Source organism: Pleurodeles waltl, chromosome 11 (genome assembly GCF_031143425.1).
Source record: "Pleurodeles waltl isolate 20211129_DDA chromosome 11, aPleWal1.hap1.20221129, whole genome shotgun sequence".
In the NCBI taxonomy this organism is placed as follows: Eukaryota; Metazoa; Chordata; class Amphibia; order Caudata; family Salamandridae; genus Pleurodeles; species Pleurodeles waltl.
Genome location: NC_090450.1, coordinates 829,776,557 through 829,798,332, shown reverse-complemented (window position 1 = coordinate 829,798,332; position 21,776 = coordinate 829,776,557). Strand labels below are relative to the sequence as shown.

General features: G+C 45.5%; 1 protein-coding gene across 1 annotated transcript in view; it reads right to left on the bottom strand.

Annotated features, from left to right (window-relative positions):
- Positions 1–21,776, bottom strand: part of PITPNB (phosphatidylinositol transfer protein beta) — a 348,647-nt gene that overhangs the window by 155,552 nt on the left and 171,319 nt on the right. The window contains exon 7 of the mRNA XM_069214679.1: positions 8,244–8,327. Within this exon, the coding sequence (XP_069070780.1) occupies positions 8,244–8,327 (84 nt within the window). The remainder of the gene's footprint in view (positions 1–8,243; positions 8,328–21,776) is intronic.

The following is a 21,776-nucleotide window of genomic DNA, read 5'->3' as shown; positions in this document are numbered from 1 at the left end:
AGTGATGAACTGACCTATATGAAAGGGCATGACCACCTTCTGAAGAAAGGAGGCCCGCGTGCTAAGCACGGCTTTGTTAGGATGAATAGATAAATAGGACGACTAAGATGATCAGGCCTGTAGCTCACTCACTCAACGGGCAGATGGTATAGCCATGAGGAAAGACGTTTTGATGGTGAGGAACCGCAGGGGATAACTGTGAATAGGCTGAAAGGGAGAGCACATCAATAATGTGAGAATCAAATTCAAGTCCCACTGACGCATGATAAAGGGAGAAGCAGGAAACAGATGGACTAAACCTTTCAAGAATCTATGTAAAATAGAAGATTTGAAGAGAGAAGGTTGATCAGATATTCTAAGGAATGCAGAGATACCAGACGGATAACCCTTAATAGTGCCCACAGCAGAGTTCTGCTGGGCAGGAGACAGAATAATGAGAAGAATCTGAGAAAGGGAGGCTGAAAGGGGGGGGGGGGGGGGTGGGGACGGGGGGGTTGAAATCAACATTTGTCTCAGAACAGCAAGCCATAAATTTCTTCCAACAACAAGCATATACCGCCTTGGTGGAGGAATGCCTGGCTGCCACGTTGACATCGCAGACTTCAGGAGGAAGCTCAAAGACTGTCAATTGCCACTGCAAAAGGTGGCGACTGGGCAGGTTCGGTAGGAGAGCCTTCCCCTGCTGCTGCAACAAGAGATGCTTCCTAACGGAGGATGGATGGCCAGGCTCAATAGCTCGGAATACCAGATTTTGTGTACAAGCTGGGGCCACAAGGATGACTTCGGTCCAGTTGTTCTTGATCTTCTTGCGAACTCTAGGCAGGAGTCGTATGGGCAAAAACCTTACAGGATGCCTGAACTCCACTCTAGACGAAAAGTATCACTGAGCGAGAGCCACCTTGGAAACTCCAGAGTGCAAAACTGCTGACATTGCGCATTCTTGATGGAGTCGAACAGATCAAACCAAGACTCTCCCCACCACTGAAAGAGACCTTGAACCACCTCTGGGTGGAGACCCCACTCGTGATCCACTAAGCAACTGTTGCTGAGTTTGTCCGCCCTGGTGTTCAGAGAACCTGCTAGGTGTTGAACCACCAGTAAAATGGCCTGAAGTTCCAGCCATGTAAAGAGATGCAGAGCCTCTTGACATAGGGTCTATGGCCCAACCCTCCCTGTTTGTTGCAGTACCACATTGCGGTGAAGTTGTCTGAGAACACCTGCACCAGTCTCCCCCGATGGAAGGATGGAAGGCCTTCAATGCTAGTCGGATCGCCCGCAACTCAACATACTGATGTGGAGTCCAGATTCTGCCAGAGACCAGGGTCCTCTGATATCACCTCTCCCCGGTGGCTGCCCTATCCCAGGAGTGACGCATTTGTCACCACTGTGTTTTCTAGTTGGGGAAGGAAGAGGGGTCTGCCTCTGCACAATTGCGGTTTATAGATCTTTTGCAGTTCCTGTGTGGACCACGTCACAGAGATTTTCCTAATGATGTGCCTTTTGGAACTTCAGATCCCACTGTAGGGCCTGCATATGTCAGCATGCATTTGGTACCAGCAGGATATAGAAGGCCATGAATACCAACAGCATCAGAGCCTATCTCTGAAATACAGGACAGAGGCTGAAACATTGGTATCATGACATAAAAATCCTGAACTCACTGTTTGGAAGTATAAGCCCCAAATCGCACTGTGTCCAGAATGGCATGATGAAAGGGAGAGTCTGAGAGGGAATCAGGTGTGACTTTGCTATGTTTATGGTGAACCCCAGTGAGTGCAAGAGGTTTGCCGTAGTCTGGAGGTGGGAGATAACAGCCTAAGGCATGCTTGCCTTCAACAGCCATTTGTCGAAGCAGAGGAAGATTGAAACCCCTGATCTGCGCAGATCAACTGCAACCACTGCCATCACATTGGTGAACTCTCAAGGGGTGCTGGTCAGGCCAAGGTGGAGCATGGCAAATTGAAAATGCAGAAATGACCTGAGCCAGAGTGCGTTTCGAATTTCTCCTTCTTGAGGAAGTGGCTGAGGGACCTCAGATCTAGAATAGGATGAAGTCCTCTGTCCTTCTTCAGCACCAGAAAAGTCAGTGAAATAGCAACCAAGACCTACTTCTGACATTGGGACCCACTCTATGGCTCCTTTGGCCAAGATAGCCACAATTTCCTTGTAAAGAAGAGAAAGATGATCCTCCGTCAGCCTGTCTTGAGATGGTGGCATGGGGGAGGGGTAATCATAATGGAGAGGAATAGTCATTTCAGACTATTTGCAAAATCCACCTATCCTCCTGTCAACTTTGTGCTCATGATGGTATAAGGGCAGATTAGGAGGGTTTGAAGGCTTTGGGAGGGGTTGGTGGACTGAGCCGACCTCTGGTTACCTGCTCCATGGGGGATCTGTGGATACCGCACCCTCGCCCAAGCAGGGGCTGTGAAGCTTGCGCAGCACAGTGGCTGGGTGGATACTAGTGCAGCAGGTAGCCCCTTCCATAGCTACAAAAGGAAAGCAAAGCAGACTGAAGATAATGTGGGGCTTTAGATAAGCCCAAGGTCTGGGCCATAGCACAAATGTCCTGAAAACGTTTGAGTGCCGAGAAAGCTTTGTGTCCGGAGACACAGAGCCATCAAAGGGAATGTCCATCAAAGAAGAAAAATGAATAATGAACAGATAATGGACGGAATGTTGAATAATGTCAAACATTCACTCGCAGTCACACATCTGGGCCTAAATCCATTGTTTTTTGCTTGCCAAGCCAATTCAGTTTGGACCCAGCGACATGCAAATCTTTACCCTGCTCCCCATGGCAAAAGTCCAGCCCAAACTGCCAAGGCAGATCCTCCCTGGACCAGAATCAAGCATCCTGGGAAAAGTTTTCAGATATCACCCCTCATCAGCAAGGCTAGCTTGAATCGGTGGCATAGGGAGCATGAAACCCATGGCTGGGCATACCCTTCCCACTTAGGGCGACAAATGCAAAGAGAACATATGATTGACGGAGTGCTGACCAATGTCAAACATTCACCCCCAGTCACAGATCTAGGCCTAAATCCATCAAAAATGATGTGACATCCTCCGAAAAACCAGTAGTCCTCAGCCAGGCATGGCGCCTAAGGGCCACCGTCAACTAAACCGCTCTGCCCAGCGAGTTAGTCATGGCCACAACAAATAGTGAACGTTGCTGCATCTCTGCCATAACTTGGGAGAGCATTGCCAGGGCCTCTGCCAGGACCGAGGGCAGTACTTGCGCAACCGTGTCCTACAGAGTGTGGAAGTTGCAGCCTAAAAGTTCACAGACTGCAACAGAAGGCTGGCTGAAAAAAAAAAAAAAAAAACATCATCTTCCCAAGCGTCTCCAGCCTCTTGGATTCCCTGTCTGGAGCAGTGGTAAGGAACGCGCCAGGGTTAACATGCAAAGGTGGGAGTGTTGTCAAGTGAGGAAAGCTGGGTCTCCCGGGTATGTCAGTGGTGATGGACAACTGTTCTATTCACAGGAGCATGTGTGTTGGGCTTGGACCAGGTATGCAAAAGAACATTTGTAAGGGCTTCGTTAAATGGGAGGAGCAGTTCAGATGGGGAGATTCCCGGCTGAAGCACCTCCGTCAAGACATTATTCTTGACCGCGACTGAGAGCAGCTGAAGGTCAAGGACCTTCACCGCTCTTCGCACCACCACTGCATAAAATGCTGTCTTCTCCGTAGCCACGGTAGTGGGGGGAAGCATGCCAGTATCTGGGGAAGTGTCCATGCCAATAGCTTCACCAAGATCCTCACAAAAGTCCATACCTTGATAATAAGGCCGGAGTTCCTCAGGTTCCAGGGACCCATCCCATTCCTACCAGAGTCCTAACCCATACGAATACGGCTTGAGCTCCGATCTAGGAGGCAAGGTTCCCAATGGGGCCAGATATAGCATTGCGTGATGCCCTTCGGCTCTGTGTTGGAGTTTGGGATCAAAATGGTGATGGCAATGCTGGAGGGCGCCAGGGGAGGTCGAGGTGGTACCACCTGCAGTCTGTATCTAAAAATGGATCTCTGAGGTCTACCTTGCACCAGAGTCAGAGCTGCTGGTGTGGAAACAGAAGTTGGCCCTGCCGATCCCACAGGGCCTGAAGGTGCACCAGAGGTGTCGGCCTGCCTAAATATGAGGCACATGGGGTCATAAAATGTCTTTAAGTTGGGAGAGGGTGGCTCTGGCTCCGGAATCTCGGGGAGGCTATGAGTCAGCCCAGGCTCAACTGCTGACCAAGGCCTAGAATGCGGAAGCTCCCACGTTGCGTCAGCCAATGGACACGGAGAAGTTGAGGAACACTTCGACTATTTCTTTTTGTGCCTGGATGTACCCTCAATGTTCTGACAACTTGGAATGAGATGATGACCTTGGACTCGGCAACCAATCCCGGAGCCTCACTCTGGCCTCCATCAGCTTTAGGGACTGCTCCCTTAAAACCTTAGGATTCATGGTGCGGCAGACGGAGCCCGACTTTGGGTCGTGGTCGCACTTGAGGAACCTAAAGCAAACAAGTTGCAGGTCTGCAACCGACACTGACAGGTGCCACATGACTTGAAGCAGGCCCTCTTCGAGGACATCCTGCCACACCAGGAGGAAACCTCAAAAAAATCTTGATGAAAAGCTGAAAAAGTACAGCCAAAAATTGACTGAAGGGGTAGCTTTTTCCAGATCTGCGCTGACTGGAGGGAAAAGAACTGACATCAGCTCACCTGGGTGGTGCCTATATAGGTGCCGCCGATGTCAATTCCAGCGTGAATAATGCAGGCGACTTGCGCAAAGCCAAACGACACCACCTACCGGCGTGCAGGAGTACTGCTCATGAAAAATCTTCCAGATCCAGTCTGAAGCCTGGTAAAATTCTAAGATAAGGAATCTGCAGCTCGGAGGCTCTAAGGTTATTTCTCTTAACAGGAATCATTATCCCTAAGAGGAAAATTAGCATTTCACACTGTGTCCATCTGCACCAGAGAAAAGACAGCTGCCCTCATGATTACTCCATTTTATTTGAAATTTAATCTGCAGGGTATTTCCTGGAAGTATATGTATCCACCTCCTCCTGGGTTATGTATTTGTCGATATCCTCCCGCAGTATCTTTCTTGTGTACATAAAAATGATAACCCTTCTATCTCTGAGTCTCTCTAATGGAACTCTTCCTTTGCTATCTCTGCATCTTGTTTGACCTATTGTGGTGCATCTTTGGTAGCTCCATCTCCTGACTTGGTCACTTGATGTCAAACATTTTGAAACCTTTGGTTATGTCTTCTACAAATTCCCTTTTCTTTTTTGATAAAGTTATGAATTTTAATCTCCAGTGACGACTTCTTCCTCTCGACTTTGACTATGTCGGAATTATTTGTCTCCGTGGGAATTGCCTCCAAGAGTGTCTGGTCCTCATTCCCAATGCACTCTTGATCATCAACAGAAGTAAAGAGGATGCATTTCAGAAACTACTTACTGGTGTTTTTTTTTTCTTTTGACCCAGTATGTTGGGAAGTGTCCCGAGCTCCTTCGACTGCATGTTTTTTCAGAGTTGAGGGCTTGGGCGCCTTTTGCTCGAATACTTCAGCTTTGGTAGTTTCATTTGCAGCTAGATGTCCTGTCTTTTAGCCGCTCTAACAACAGTCTGCTTTGAGACACTGTGGGTTCAGGATTAACTCTCTTATATGTCAAATGTTCGAACTTCGGAACAACTTGCTCGAGGTCTGAGCCCACTTGGTGTTCACCCTGAGCTGTTCAACCTCAATGTCACCCTTTGTGAAGAAATCCAGATTTTCCATCTACAAAGCATTTCTCTTACGCCTCGCTAAGTCGAAGAGGTCCACCTAAAAAATACACAGCCATCCAATGGGCATGTAAAACGATGTCCTTTTGTACTAGAGTCTTGGGTTTGAACAGCAATAGGTGTAAAAACAAATGTCAGACTTATGTCCCCTCTGAAGAAGGCAACCCTCCTCACACATTAAAACTGCATAAAGGGGAAGTAAGCTCACCTTCCCAGAGACTTGCCGCAACTGGTCAGTAACTAGTTACCATTCTGCAATTCTTCCTTATGTGTCTGGTACAATTATAAAAAAATAATTTAGCACAATGGCCCTGGACCAGCTAAGGCCTAATTTTATACCTACTGTAGATAACTAAACAAAAGAGGAACTGGTAGGGGTCATATTCTTGTTTATGGTCCCTCCCAAGTGTGGAATAGCAGCTTGTGTAAGGGAAAGCATTTTCATTACGATTGGGGGACTTTCCAAATTAATGCATGTTGAGTGAGCTTTATACACGTCAGGTTTGTAATATGGAGGGAAAGGAGTGTTTGTGTCATAGGTAACGTCACTGACAACATTTCTCACTTCTAAATAAATAAACAATAAAAGATGGTACAATTACAATACATATTCTCATAAAAATTGCATACAGAAGGTTAAAGTAACACGGTGAAGAGACAAATGCACAGAACGTGATAGCATATTGAAGAAATTATGGCTTATTTCCAATGTCTACAAACAACTGCGTAAAAATATGTTTGACAATGACAAAGCAGATGACAGATTTTGGCACGTGATGCCAGGAATGAAGACATTTTCATGCTATGTTTGTGTAGATAATGAAGACACATGCAACTTTACCACTAGAAATATATACTGATATGTTTTAATAATAGCAGGAATGAGGCAGTATTACTTGAACACACAGATGTCCCAACTAAGTGGCACCAGAAGGTCACTGGATGTTTGTCACCATTGATGTACTTTGTGATGTCATCTGGGAACGCTCTTAAAATCTGCAACGCCTTTCCTCCAGCCACTAGGTCTATTCCTTCTCATGAGATCGTCACGATAGAGTTTATAGTCCTTTTCTTCCAGTAACATTGCTTACGTATGAGGGGAACCGAAAAAGGACTCTTGATCTATGTAGACCTTAAAGGAGATTCCTAATATGGGTGCAATATTGTCATCTACATTTAAAATAGTCGGACATAGATTTTATATTGGTTTGCTGCTGTTATGCTAGGATTATATTATCACCAATCACTAGGGCTTTGCTGTCTTCCCAGTAAACCCCATATTGGGTGTTTTTGTGGTTCCGTGGCTGCTGTCTTTATGAACCCACAATAAATGTTTTTCTGTGACCAAATTCGGCCGGAGTGTGCGTTAGTGGGAAGCAGCGTGATATGTCGGCCCGGTGCTTGCTGTAGGATTATATTATATCTTTAATAAACATACAAAATACTCTGCTTCCTTGATGGCGGACTGTCTGGATTGTACAATATAAAACAACAAAAAGAAATAAAAGGAGTACATGTGTGATATTGTGTGTGAAACACCATGGATCATAATCATATCATCCCCCATGGACCTATACTTTTAGGGCAATGTCTTTTTAACAAAAATATTTTGTGACGTGCATTAACAGTGATAACTCCATTCACACCATCTTTGTGACAATTGTTCCGTATATTATGATGGTACACACTGGGCCCTACCCATTGTACAAGGTCTGAGGCAGTTTCCATGGGACACTGAGCACAGAGCATTTAGGTGGGGATGGGGCATTTGATTGACAAAAATAAAATCAGAGAACCAATATTTGTCATGAAAAGTAGAAGATCCTGCTCATCGCCCTAGGGATGTTTATTCCATTGTCCCCTTCTGACAATCTCTCTCATTTCCACGTGCTCTTTGAGCTTTTTAATAAAATCGGCCAAATAAATGTGTGTTTTTATTGCAACACCAATGTGGGCACTAGCACCACCTTGTACTAGGCGCAGGATGGACGAAACACTTAATTAGATGGATAATGAGGGTTACTTTCGTAAGTTTATTAGGTCACCCATAACGTTTCTATTTGAAATCGAATAATACAATGTCCGTTTGATCTCTCAAAATAAGTTATGAACAAACAGTTTGTTAAAGGAGCCCCAGAAAGCAAACGTCGTAGGCGGACAGTAGAGTTGACTGCTGAAGGAAATTAATGATGGGTAAAGTTGGGGCAGCTTTGTGAAATTAAGTTACTTCAGTCGAAAAAGGTTTACTAATATACACACCGACTGTCAACTATTGGGAGCAGATTCAAAATGTTGTAACTACATTGGAAGAGGAAGATTAACTCTAGGAAGTTGAGTACTGACTAAGGCTATACAATTGATACAACTCTTGCAACATTAGTGCTTTGGCCTCAGAGTATAATTCCTCCCATCTGCCCGCTGCACCCAAAATAATACAAAAAAACGGATACGCACTGCAGGTTCAACTTGACTTCGATCCGCGATGTCAATGTGTACCACTTCGACCGTTTTCCATATGTTAGGATCTAGACTATGCACCTGCAAAATGAAAGTTTTTTATGAGATAAGTTCAGGTCATCAAAACACTTAAAATGAATTAATGTACACACAATAACTTTTCATTTATTTTGAGATGATGAAAGTGACAGAAAAGATAGAGCCGTATTCATGAAAAGGTATATTTTCTTCAGCAACTCATTTTGCCTGTACAGCCACAACACAACCAGTTAAGACGGATAAACGCTGTTTCATAGACCTGTCCGTTTTTATCACCTTGGAGCGTCTGAAAAAGAATGTAATTATCCGACAACAATGTAAGCACCATTATAAAATGACTTTATTGACCGTTTTTAGGGGCTTTGCAGTGTCACAATGTTAGTCAATGTAAAGGCAGAGTCCCAACATTATGTTCTCCATGTAAACTTTGGCCCGTCTGTAGATGACAAGCATGCCTTGGATGTCGAAATGTCTTTTGAGGCGGAGGGCATTGTACAGGTAAATCTATAGAATGGAACATCAGGGTACATATCTCTGCATCAGTTTATGCAGACCGAAAATTGAAAAAAAGCTCTAACAAACAGCCTTGGCAAAGACAGTTGGGGAGCTAATTTTAAACTGGGTCAGTTCTGGTCCATGAAGATGACCACAGTAGGAACTTGCATAATTGAGATAAGGACTGGATAGTTTTCATCAACACACCTCCTACTGATTGGTCTGGAAGTCATTCCTGATGGCATAAAGGTCATCTGGAGTTTGCTGCAGATGAATGTATTCTACCACATATGCTCCTCCATTTCAGATGGGTTATGTGTTTGACACCCTCTAAAGTCCTATGATGCAAGAAGTATGGACTGTATAAAATGTAGTTGGCTACAGCCTGCATTGTCTGTTTCCACAACTCCAACAATTGTCAGAAATACCTCTTGCATCCAGAAAACAAGAAGAAAGACAACCACTGATGATGACAATCACCACATGTAAGATATTCACATATATTTTTGATTGCCCACCATTATGGATAGGTGCAATTAAATGTTCAATATTTTAGGTTTAGCCAATGGCTTGGAAAGAACACCAACATTACACTAAGAGAGAGTATATGGGAGAAAAGGGGATAGAGGAAGAACACAACCGTACTCGACTCCCAAAACATTACTAAAATCACAAATCAGAGTACGGGGTTCTTGTAATGAAGGTAGGTCAATAGTGTACCAATTGTGACACTAGACCACCCGTAACCCTCAACTGGAGGTGAAATGTGGGTGCGCTATGGTGTGGTGTGTGGTCTGGGAGGGGGATTTCCTTTACGGACTAGGTGGTCTCACACACTATATAGTGTCATGCTTCATCATATGACCACCTAGCCCCACCCAGGTAGGACAGTGCCACCTGGGCGGACTCAACCTCACTGTTAAAGGAACAGGAGGGAGTGCGTAAATTAATTTTATTTCTGGAAAAGGGATCCAGCTATGCTAGGGAAATAAAAACACCTACTCAGATACCCGGGTGAATTTTTAATAGAGGGTTCCGTGTGGTGTGATTAAAAAGGACTGGGGAACCGGTGTGAGAGCAACGACTCACAAGGTCACCTATCTAAAAGAAGTAGCCGACATGTTTCTGCCCTTGAAATTGAGCTATAGAGGGTCTCTGGGCATTCATCAGGGCATTGGATCCCTGTTGCATATGCTTTTTGGGCGCTGCATAAAAAAATCACATTAGAAAAGGGGTGAAGGAAGGGCCTACCTTTACCAAGGGAATACCTGGGGAGGACCTACAATAAATGGGATAAAAACAGACCAACAAAGTGATAAAGTAATACACAGCAAACCACAGCACATGTGACATAATTCATGCAGGAACGGGAGTACTGGTTGCATTTTATGAATAACAATTGCATCGATACTAGCTGTGCGCGCAGATACGTGGAAGACAATAGGCAGGGGAAGGCAATTTCTTACCCTAATATACGAGGCTAGTGGCCTCTGGTATCCTGGAGAGGGAGCGTCCCCTTATAGTCAGACTCTAAGGTTCGAGGGAAAAAGGCAGAAGGGAAGAACCCATATGAAGGTAGATGGAGACATACAAAACGGGGGAGAAAGAAATCTCGAGTGAGTAGAGTGAAAAAAGGAGGGGAGGACAAGAGAGACTGAAGGCAGAGAGAGACAGAAACACTCAGCCCACACAGAAAAGGTGGAGCTGAAACAAAAGAAACTGAGAGGATAGAGCAATAGAGGGAAAGACGTGGGGACAATAGAGAGTAAACTATAATGGAAGCAGGGAAAGGTGGAAGACAGAGGAGGAATAAGGGTAGGATGGAAAGGATAAGAACAGGAGGAGAAGAAAAGCCAAGGGAGAAAGGGAAGCAAATGGGAAAAGAAGAAAGAAAGGAATTAGAGAAAGAAAGAAAAACGGAGAGAGATCTCTTATCTGTGAATCCAATGCTGGCTGACTAACTGCATCAAAGGTGGGCGCTATCTGTGCGCCTATACCGGCCTCTCCTCAGGATCGCCTGAATGAAGTGGCCTGGTTGTGGTTGGTAGATATAGTGGTCCTAATTAGGTGGTATGGGATCCAGCTGCTGGCAATCACCGTCGCGACCCGGGTGTGGTCAAAAACCGGAAGTGCTGACGATGTTCCTTCATTGTGGGTATTGGTAAAATGTGGACCGGTCAAACCCGGTTAAGGCCGGGGACCGGAAGTGGCCATGCGCGACGAGGGAGCGCCCTGTAATGACGCTGCCCTCGCGCGTGCAGGTCGAGTGACGAGGTATCCAAGCTCTGCAAAAGCGCCGCACTGGGCGCCCGAGGCTGGGGATACCCTGCGTGCGGGGACGGCGCTAGGGGGTGACGCCCCTCCCGCACGTGCTGCTGGGAAATGTAGTTTCCCGGCGGCATGGTAGGGAGAGCCCGAGGCTCAAAAGAGAGCCGGCTGCCTGTTGCTCTGCGAGGGCGTGGGGGGGGGGGGGAAGAAAAAGGAAGGGTGAGGAGGGTCGAGAGAGCGAAGGATGATGGAAGAGGGGGGGAGGTAGAAAGAGGAGGAAAGAGCGAATGAAGGAAGATGGAGGAGGGAGGGGGGAGAAAAGGATGGAAGGGATATATGAAAAGGGGCCAGGGGTAACAAAGAGGAGCTAGAGGGGTGGGGAAGGGAGGGTGGGTTTTTTTTAAGGGGGGGGGAGAAGAAGAAAGACCAAAAGGGGAGAGGGAAGAAAAAGTGCAGAAAGGAGAAAGGAGGACACGGAGAGAGGAAAAAATGAAACTAACAAGAAAAATGCAAAGAGGTGAAAAGGGAAAGAGGGGGAACAGAAAAGAAAAAATGAGAATAAAAAGAGAAGGAGAGAAAAGAAAAGAACAAATGAGAGAAAAAAGCGAGGACGCAACCAAAGCCCAATTGTGAAAGTAAAAGACGGAGAGACAGAAACACAACAAAACACCAACAGACTACGGAGTAAAATTAAACAGCGACAACCCACACATGGCAGAAGAATAACGGAAAGGAAAAAATAAATAAGAATAAAGGGAAAATTGAACAAAAGAGAAAGTTACAGAGGGAAACTGATGGGGGGGTGGGGGGTCGCGAGGGGAATATGGAGAACAAGGGGGGACAGAAGGGAAAAGGAGGGATGGGGGAGGGACACAACAGGAGAGTGAGAAGGCATAGAGGCGAGAGTTAGGGGGAGGAAAAGGGGGAGAGGGGGCTAGGGAGGCCCAACTAAAGCGGAGAAAAGTAGAAGAACAGTACTAGACAGGCAGAGGGAGAAGGGGGAGGTAGAAAGGGTATGTAGAGAAGGAAAGTGCGAAAGGAGACGAAGGGATTATGGGGGGGGTTAAGTTTGAAGAGAAAACCAAGGTATCTCATCATTTAGTCCATCCGTGTCGGTGTGTAACCTCCAAATCCAGCGTTGCTCAGCCCTAAACAGTTTTTCTGACATGTTAGGGGTCGAAGGAAGAAAATGTTCCACGACCGTCCACGACATGTCATCCGGGGAGTGATTTTTTAGCAGGAAGTGGCTAGTAAGTTTTGTTGCCTCGCGTTTGCACCTAATCGTGCTTCTATGCTCACAGATTCTGGTGTTAACTTTTCTCGTAGTCATCCCCATATATTTGAGTAGGCAGGGGCATTTGATTAGATAGACTACGTTCTTGCTGTTACAATTCGTAAGTGATTTCAGCACCCATGGGGTTTTAAGGTCAAGATTGATGGTGGTAGATTTGTGGGTGAAACGGCAAACGCTGCAGTTTTTTCCGCACGGATAGTGACCAGCGGGGGGGACCATCTGCCAAAGTGTAGTCTGTGTGGGACGAAGCTTCTCTTTAGGTCTTGTGTGGCCCACCATGTCGCGTATATTGCTTGCTCTCTTATACGCGTGTAATGGTGGTTCAAAGGGTAAACCGCCTGATGTTAGAATTTTCCAATTGTCTCTTATAATCTTCTGGATTTCATTGGATAGGGGATTGAACGTGGTAACACATACTATCTTCTCCAAATTTGGTTTCAGTGCTCGGGGTTGTAACAACTGGTCCCTATTATTATTGCGTGCTCTTTTTCGTGCCCTACTGACCAGATATGGGGGATAATCCTTGGTGTGTAACTTGGTAGTTAATTTGTCTGCATGCTTACGGTAATCGGTCATGGAAAAGCAGTTTCGTCTTAACCGTAGGAACTGCCCGACCGGGAGGTTATCTCTTAGAGCTCGTGGGTGGAAGCTCTGGTATTGTAACAGGTTGTTGCAGTCTGTCGGTTTATAATACACTTCCGTGGCCAGACCGCCGTCATGTTCATAGATGAGTAAGTCGAGAAAAGGTAGCTTGTTGTCACCTATGTTCATCGTGAAAGTTAAGAAAGGGTTGGCTCTGTTAAGCCAAACAGCGAACGTCAGGGCCTCTTCCTTGTTACCAGTCCATATCAGTAGTAAGTCATCGATGTATCACTTCCAGAGTTTAATCTGGTCTCGGTAGGGATTGTCCTCATGCAGGACCACATGTCTTTCGAAGTGGTCGACGTATAGAAATGCTAAACTTGGGGCAAATGTGCTACCCATCGATGTGCCTTGTATCTGCAAAAAGAAGCTATCTTCAAATTTGAAGTAGTTTCTGGTGAGAGCGAGATGTGCTAGGTCCAGTATGAAGCCAGGGGGGGTTTGGGATTCATCCATATGTAGTTCCAGCAGATTGCTTATAACTTCCAGGGTAGCCTCTTGGGGGATGTTTGTGTAAAGTGATTCCACATCGAAGGTGATCAGGAGCTCCTTAGATTTGTCAAAGGCTATAGATTCCAGTAAAAGGAGGACATTGGTGGTGTCCTTGAGATAGGTCGGGATTCTTTTGACTAACGGTTGTAGGAAGAAATCCATGAACTTTGATAAGGGCTCTAGTACTGAGCCTATCCCGGAAACTATGGGTCTTCCGGGGGGAGGAATCTTTTCTTTATGTACTTTTGGTCAAATATAAAAGTACGGGATTTTTGGATTGGTCTGTATCAGGAAAGTTGCCTCGTGATCTGTGATCCAGTTGTTCTCCTTCCCTTTTGATACTAGGAAAGCGATTTCTTCTTGGATATCAGTTGTCGGATCACGTGCCAGATGCTTGTAGTGTCTGGTATTCCCCAGAAGTCGCTCACACTCGTCTCTATACATTTTTTGTGAAAGAATCACCGTGGCCCCGCCTTTATCTGCTGGTTTTATGATGATATTTGGGTCGGCTGTAAGGCTCTTCAGTGACTCTATTTCGATTTTGCTCATATTGTGGAATATTTTGTTGGGTGCCTCGTTAAGCCCATTGACCTTAAGGGATACTGATTTTTCGAAAGCCAGCACCTCAGGGGGCATTTGCCCTGCTGAGGGACAGAAGGTAGACTTAGGGCATAGTCCTGTATTCTGTGCGGGAGTCTCATATTCCTTACCAAGGAAGAAGGTTTTTAGGCGGATCTTACGAAACAGACCCGCTAGTTCTGTTCTGGTTCAAAACAAATCAACTTTTGGGGTAGGCACGAAATTCAACCCTTTATTTAATGCTTGAGTTTCGTTTTGGCTTAGTATCCGGTTGCTTAGGTTAATGATGCTGGCTGTATTCTCCGAGCCAGGTTTCACTATGTCTTGCTTGTCCCTGGGATGGCCTCCCTGTGTGTAGGGTTTTCCGGGGCATCCTCTCTTGGGCGCCACAGTACTTCTTTTCTCCTCCCTCTGCCCCTCCCGTGACCTCTGTCTAAAAAAGGGGGTGGGGGTCGGAGAAGGACCATTGAGCGGGGTGCTGCAAGTAGGGTGCTTGGTAATGTGTAGGGGGGCCATACTGGTTAGGCCAGCTCCATTGTTGGTTAAAGTATGGGGGGCATGGAGGCGGTAAGGGTGGGTAGTTCCATCCACCCCGACGTTGCCCACGTCGTCCGCGGCATTGTCGTGTATTCCCTGATGAGTTACTATCACTATCTGAGCTGATGTTACTGCCCGAGGACGTATCAGATGTGTTAGTGGGGTTTTTTGCTACATAGTCAGGTTTGGTGTAGGGGTATATCCTTTCTAGGGAAAACCGATTCAGGTCTTTTTGAAATTTTGCTATTTTTTGCTGAGTTAGGTATACTTTATATTCATTCATATTCCTATTTACCTCCTCCAGTTTCTTTTTGAAGGAGAGAATGCTCACACCTGACTTCAGGTTATTTTCACTGGTTTTTATCTGGATCAGTAGGATTTCGGATAATCTAGTGGTAGTTTTTATAATTAGTATCAGCCAATCATGTGTACATTTCCATGCTATAAGCGACCAATCTTTACAAAACTCAAGATCGTCTAGGAATATGCTTGGCTCGTTAGTGACAAGTAGTCCGTTCGGTGCAGAGTTACTGCGGAGGTATTCAGTGAGGACAGCTCCGTGCAGTATAGTCTTAACCTGGGAGCGTTTCAATTCCACTAGGGTGTCCCAGTCCCCAAGTTGGGACAAACTTTTTGACAAAGCTGTGTCCCCGAGGAGCGAGGGGGCTGCGAGGATAGCTGATACTTCCTCGTCGTTGAAGGAGAGGCCTTCTGCCATGGTGTGACAGGGGGGTGGGGGGGGGAAGGGGGTTTTATTTATAGTAAAACAACGAAAAAAAGGGGGGGGGTTGGGGAAAAGAGAGAACCTAAAGAACTGAGGGGCGCAGGCAAGACTAAAGGGCTTGCTAGGAGGAGGTAATAACTCTCGCAGCCGAGAGGCTGCTCTACAATAACATTACACTAAGAGAGAGTATATGGGAGAAAAGGGGATAGAGGAAGAACACAACCGTACTCAACTCCCAAAACAATACTAAATCACAAATCAGAGTATGGGGTTCTTGTAATGAAGGTAGGTCAATAGTGTACCAATTGTGACACTAGACAACCCGTAACCCTCAACTGGAGGTGAAATGTGGGTGCGCTATGGTGTGGTGTGTGGTCTGGGAAAGAACACCTCCAAATAAACCCTATTTAATTATATCACAAAATAGATGCAGCCAGATAGAAGCCAAACGGCGGAGATTATATTGCATTACCGTTTTCGGTGTACCTTTTTAAACAGACTCATTCTAACATTGTGAAGCAGAACTCACCAAGCCTTAGCTTGTTCACTTACAGGGGACATATTCTAGATTTAGATAATTATCAGGCAGTTTAGTTTTACCCTACTAATAATGTAGCTTTTTGGCTGCAAAGAAGAGATGGAGATCCTCTTGCTCGCAGACTAAAACGGATGCTGCACACAACTAATTTAGCACAAGACTAGAACGTGATGTTCAAACCTAGATACAATTTTGACCTCTTTAAATATGGAAGTTTATTTTTTAATTTTGTGACTGTTGACTACCTCTCGCCCACATTTGTGTGCAATAAAGCCTATTATTAACAATTACTGTGAAAATATAATTGTTTAATTCTTAATTTGAGGAAAAGATTCCCAATTGGTCACTATTATATTAGCTTAATATTCTCCTTCAACTATTCTATGTAATGCTATTTTTTCTATCATATATATTAAGGGTTTCAATTTTTTGAAAGTTACACCTTGCAAGACAATATATAGCAACAGTGATGTCCAACATGTAGTGGTTGATTCAAAAACAGAATGTGTTCATATTATGACCTTTTTGAAAAACAATAACTATTATATATATTTGTCCCCTGAAGATTTGTTGAGAATTACAATTTTTACTTATAAGTCTGCACAAAGACTTTCCCCATTGCCTTTCTCCCCATTTCTCCATATATTCTCACCATTTCCTTAGCCACACACCCCAATGTGCTAAGGCTCTTAGTACAACAATTATACCCACAGTCTCCAAACATTCTGCTACTCAGTTACTGTCTGATCTCCTCAAATTCCCAAATTCAAATTCCCAAGAATATTAAGTGTTTAACAAATCTATTTAACATTTCTTTAGTTTAAGTCAAGTATACTGCTACCATGGGGCAATTCAACAGGTTAAGAAAAAGACCTTCTGACTGCAACCACTCAGGCAAGTGGTGACTTAATTAAGTAACTTGTACTTCAGTTATATTTTATGGGCGATATTTTAAACTGGACAAATCAGCACCCGGATCTTTGAGACTTTTCTAGGGTGAATCAGGGCCTCATCCCGGTCACCCTATTCCATATTTCCTGTATCTGTTTCCCCTGGGATTTGAGCAGTGTTTAATCTTGTTGGGTATTATTCATTAGTTTGGTCTATATCATGCAGATTGTATTTTTAGAGTCTGAACTCTAAACGCCTGCTATCCAGTAAAGAGAGTCATCAGTAATGACTGGCCCTTTTGCAGTGAATTATCTCAGTGCATTAAGTTGAAACTGGTCTTGGGTTGCTTATGTTACGGTTCACAAAGGACTTGACTTGGCAATTCGAGCTGACCTATTACTATTGGAGCAGGATGGAGGCTGATATGCATGTGAATGGGTCTATCCAAAGTTGGAATAGTGAGCAAAAGAACAATGAATTGGAATGCTACTCAGACCAACTGCCAGTGGATTTTGCACGCATTTCTCCCATCACCAAGATTGTGAACTTTTTTGTGTTTCACCAGTTAGCAATAGCTTGGAAGAGTATGGCCTGGGCCTCACCTAGGGCCATAGACAGCAGCTGCGCAACCGAATCCTACACAAGATGGGACTAATAGCCCAATAGCCATGCAGTGTTCACAGACTGTAGTGCCAGGCTGGCAGAAGAGAACATTATTTTGCCAAAGGTATCCAACCTCTTGGATTCCTTACCCAGTGGTGCGGTAGGGAACACGTCAGGATTGATTTGGGTAGTTGAGCCATGGACCACCAGGCTCTCAGGGGAAGGGTGATGGGAGAACAAAACTGAGTCCCCAGGAGTGGGGCGATGGAAGCAAGCAATTGTCCTCTGCACAGGGGTGCCTGCGCAGGGCATGTGCCAGGTCCCGAGATGGACATTTGTTAGAGGGTCATTGAAGGGTAGTAACGGTTCTGATGGGGATAACCCAGATTGAAGCACCTCGTCAAGACATTTGTTTTGACTTAACCTATGGGCAGCTGAAGGTCCAGCACCTCAGCCACCATCTGGACCACAATTGCAAAGAAAGCCCCTTCCTCTGTAGTCACTGTGGGAGGGGGTAGAGGAAGCCAGTGTCTAGTGAGGTGTCCAGCCAACTGGCGTCATCCAGGCCCTCATACCAGTTCCTAGCGGCCATGAATTCTGCTAGGCGGTCAGTGTAGGTATAGGGATCCCCCGATACCTCCATTTGTGTTCTTCCCTTCAGTGAAATTGATGGTATATTTCTAATTCAAGCCATGTTGGCATCAGTTGGCACTGAAAGAGACATCTTGTGAAGCCGGTCCGGCACCGTATCGGAGTCTGGAACCACAATGGGTTTGACACCACCGATGAGGGTTGGTGGCTTCATGAGCAGTGCCACAAGAACAGTTCCCAGAGGAAGTAGTGAAACCGTTGTCGGGACAAATTGGATCCACCAACGGACCCTCAGGTCAGAAATGCCGACGGGGTACCAGTTGATGACTCTCCCGAACACATGGGCCCCAAAAGTGCTACATAGGGGTTTAACCTCCCAAAAATGAGGCTGATGGCCTCAAACTCTTGGAGTTGGGCGGGGGTCACTCCGGCTCCAGGAAATTTGGGGAAGCATAGAGCTGACCCAGTTTCTGAAGCCGACTGCATAGTAATCACCTGCAGGTGAGCTCGGAACATGTGACATTAATTCCTAGCATTGTCCGAAGAACAGAGATTCAGCTTCTTATTGTGGGACATGTTAGACATGTGAGTCTTAGGGTGGTCATACCCCATGATTTTTGCCTGTTCCCCTGCATTTTTGGCTGAAATTTGTTTTCGTTGGCCTTAGGACTCTGTTCACTTTACCACTGCTAACCAGTGCTAAAGTGCTTGTGCTCACTCCCCTAAACATGGTAAAACTGGTTTACACCAAATTGGCATATTTCATTTACTTACAAGTCCCTTGTAGAGTGATATACCATATACCCAGGGCCTGCAAATTAAACGCTACTAGTGGGCCTGTAGCTCCTATTGCATCACTCACTTAAGTAGGCCATTAAACATGTCCCAGGTCTGCCACTGCAGCCTGACTGCAGTTTTAATATGCCAGTTTGACTTGGTAATATAACCCACTGTCAAAGCCTTAAACTCCCCTTTAATTACCCCTTAGCCAGGTCTCTAGGTAGCCCATAGGGCAAGGTGCAGTGTAATTAAAAGGCTGAACATGTACTATGTAGGTTTTACATGTCGTAGTAGTGAAAAACTAAAAAAAATAGTTTTTCATTACTATAAGGCCTACCTGTCCCATAGGTTAATACTGCGTTGCCTTATTACATTTAGTAAGTGCTAATACAGTATTTGATTGGGGACGGATGAGCATTTCATGTTTGCCATCCACAAAAATTGTAAATAAGAATCTTCTTTAACGGTAAAGTCGGATTTTAAACTACAAATTTGAGAATGCCACTTTTTAAAAGTTGGCAGTTTCCTGTCCTTGCCTCTTGGTGCCTGCAGCCTGTCCTAGCTCACATGGCTGGGTCTAACTGGCAGTCAGACTTTGTGAATTCCTCCTAGACAGCGACACAATAGAGGGATTAGGTGTGCCCGAATGGGCCATCTGCCAGCTACATGGGCAAGGAGGGTGGGGGGGGGGGAGAGGAGAAGCTCTGCACAGCCCCACTTGCACCTAAGTAGGTTGCGCCACTGGCTTCACACAACAGGATTGTCACCACTGCATTGTTCTTACAACCAGCTCTGTGCCAGGAAAATCCAAGCATTACAAAGAGAAACCTCTAGAAACGTTTCCTACTTCAAAGATGGCACCAGGTATAAAAATAGAGCTCTCAGATACCACTCATCAGGTCACTTTCCGGACCTGCAGAAGGTCTCTCAGAAGACTACCTGCTGTGTAGTCCACAAGACAGCTTTGCTGCACCTGGAAAGATTGCTTTGCTGCCTGGAGCCTGCCTTGAACCCTCGGAGACCAGCCATGCTGTTTAAACCCTACTTCTTCACCTAAAACCAGGACCACCAGAGTGACTCCAAGGGCTTGTTAGCTGGCCTCCTGTTCAGAGCCATAGGGACATAACAGGCTCAGGCCCCGGGACCCAGCCTGAGTGAGTCCTAACCCCCTCAATTGGTGCCCCTCCAGTCCTGGACCCATGGTGGTGCAAAATTGCCCAGATAGCCAAAATCCATAACTTGGGACTTAGATGTTTTTGGGCTAAAAACTGCTCTGAGGACCGAGGGGACCATCCTGCTAGTCTGTCTGCACCCAAGGTGCATTACCAGTTGATCTGACTTCGCAGCTGCTCCCACTATGTTTTTCTCGGCAGCAGCAAATCCTGATGAGCGATCATTTGCCAAAGAGTTATCTGGCCTTTTGGAACTCTTGTCAGCTACAGCTTCCTGCCTCCTCCCGCTGGAGATTCTCAACTTCCCAAACAGTCTAAAATGTAAAATTTTTCACTATGATTATTCTCCCTCCGTAGTCTTGAGCCTTGCCCTGCCTGCAGCCTTACCTCACTTAACTCAAAACATTTTTCTTGAAAATTCTTTAGAGTCCAAAGCTAAGCGCCAACCAGGCCTAGTCCACTTTCTGTATCTGACTCGCACTCCACTGTGGTTGGCCATATTTTTCAACTATGCCCCAGTCTCCCACGGTTAAATATCCGCAGTTGCCGCTTTGATCTTTTAGGAGCTAGGTTTTACCTTAAAAAAAAAAAAAGAAAAACCGAACTCCAGTTGTACTGATTGGATCTGTAATTTTGACGTGATATAATTTATTATAATTTAATCTATTTTTCTAAATTTCTGTGGGATTTTTTTGTGTTGTGTTTTCATGTTATTATTGTTTGAGTGCTGCATAAACACCTTAGACATTGCCTCCAATATAGGGCTGACTGTTTTTGTGCTGAGCTAACAGAGGACTAAAAACAAGTTGATTTAGTGACGCTTGTGGTTCCCCTTGACAGGACTGTGGCTGTTGCTTGACCAGGGTTAACATGACAGTCAACCAACAACCCAGTTTCTCTAAAGACTTACCTGATGAAGCACTGGAGTACGACAAGGGCAAACGCCAGTGGCTAAACAAGAGGTTCTGACACCTCCCCGGTGAACGGGACCTTGAGCAGCATGGTGTCGCATGGCGGGCAGCCACAAGCTTTGTGGCCCACTCCCAGATGACTTTGCAGCTCTTAGATTTGCAGTGCAAAACAACCCAGTGTCATGGTCCCTCTCCAGGCACCACAGACACAACAACTGGGGGTCTGTCACTGACATCCGTCGAAAACAGGCACCACAAGATTTGAATCTGGTGGGTTTCTTTAGGGACATCTCTAACAATATTGGAAAAAAGCACACCAGACTTTGACAAAATATCGAAAGAGATAAGTCAAAAAGTGACTGAGAGGGACTTGATCTAGATCCACAATGACAGCATGGAAAAGGCGGCACTGAGATCAGCACGTTGGAATGGCACCTATATAGGTACCACACACGTCACTTCCAGCGCGGACAACACCAACAACGCCACACTGTGTTGAACGACGCCACCTACCGGCATGCAGGGGGACTGCTCAAAAGTTTCCTGATTTAGTCTGACACTTGGGAATATTCTAAAGTAAGGAATATACGGCTAGAAATCTCTGTCAGATAGAATAAATGCATAATGGGTGTTAAGGAAGTTGAATAACGGGGACATGGGGTTTCTGGAAAAGGTACTGCACCAAGATCAGGCTTAATCAAGGCCACTGAGGGGGAACCTGCAACTATTAGCAGATAACAGCTCATATCTTTCATGGAAATGGCAGATTACTACTCCGAATTAGTGGACAAATTTGCCATTGTGTCAGAACCTTTGATGAAACAGCACAAAAAGGATTGAAGTGTTCATAAGGATGAAATTAAGAAGAGGCTTTACGGTAGGTCAAGTTGCCCCTTACCCATGCACCAGTTTTGAGGCCTTTTATTCTGGGACATGGTACTAATATCGCCGTGGGAGGAGATTTTGGACTGGGA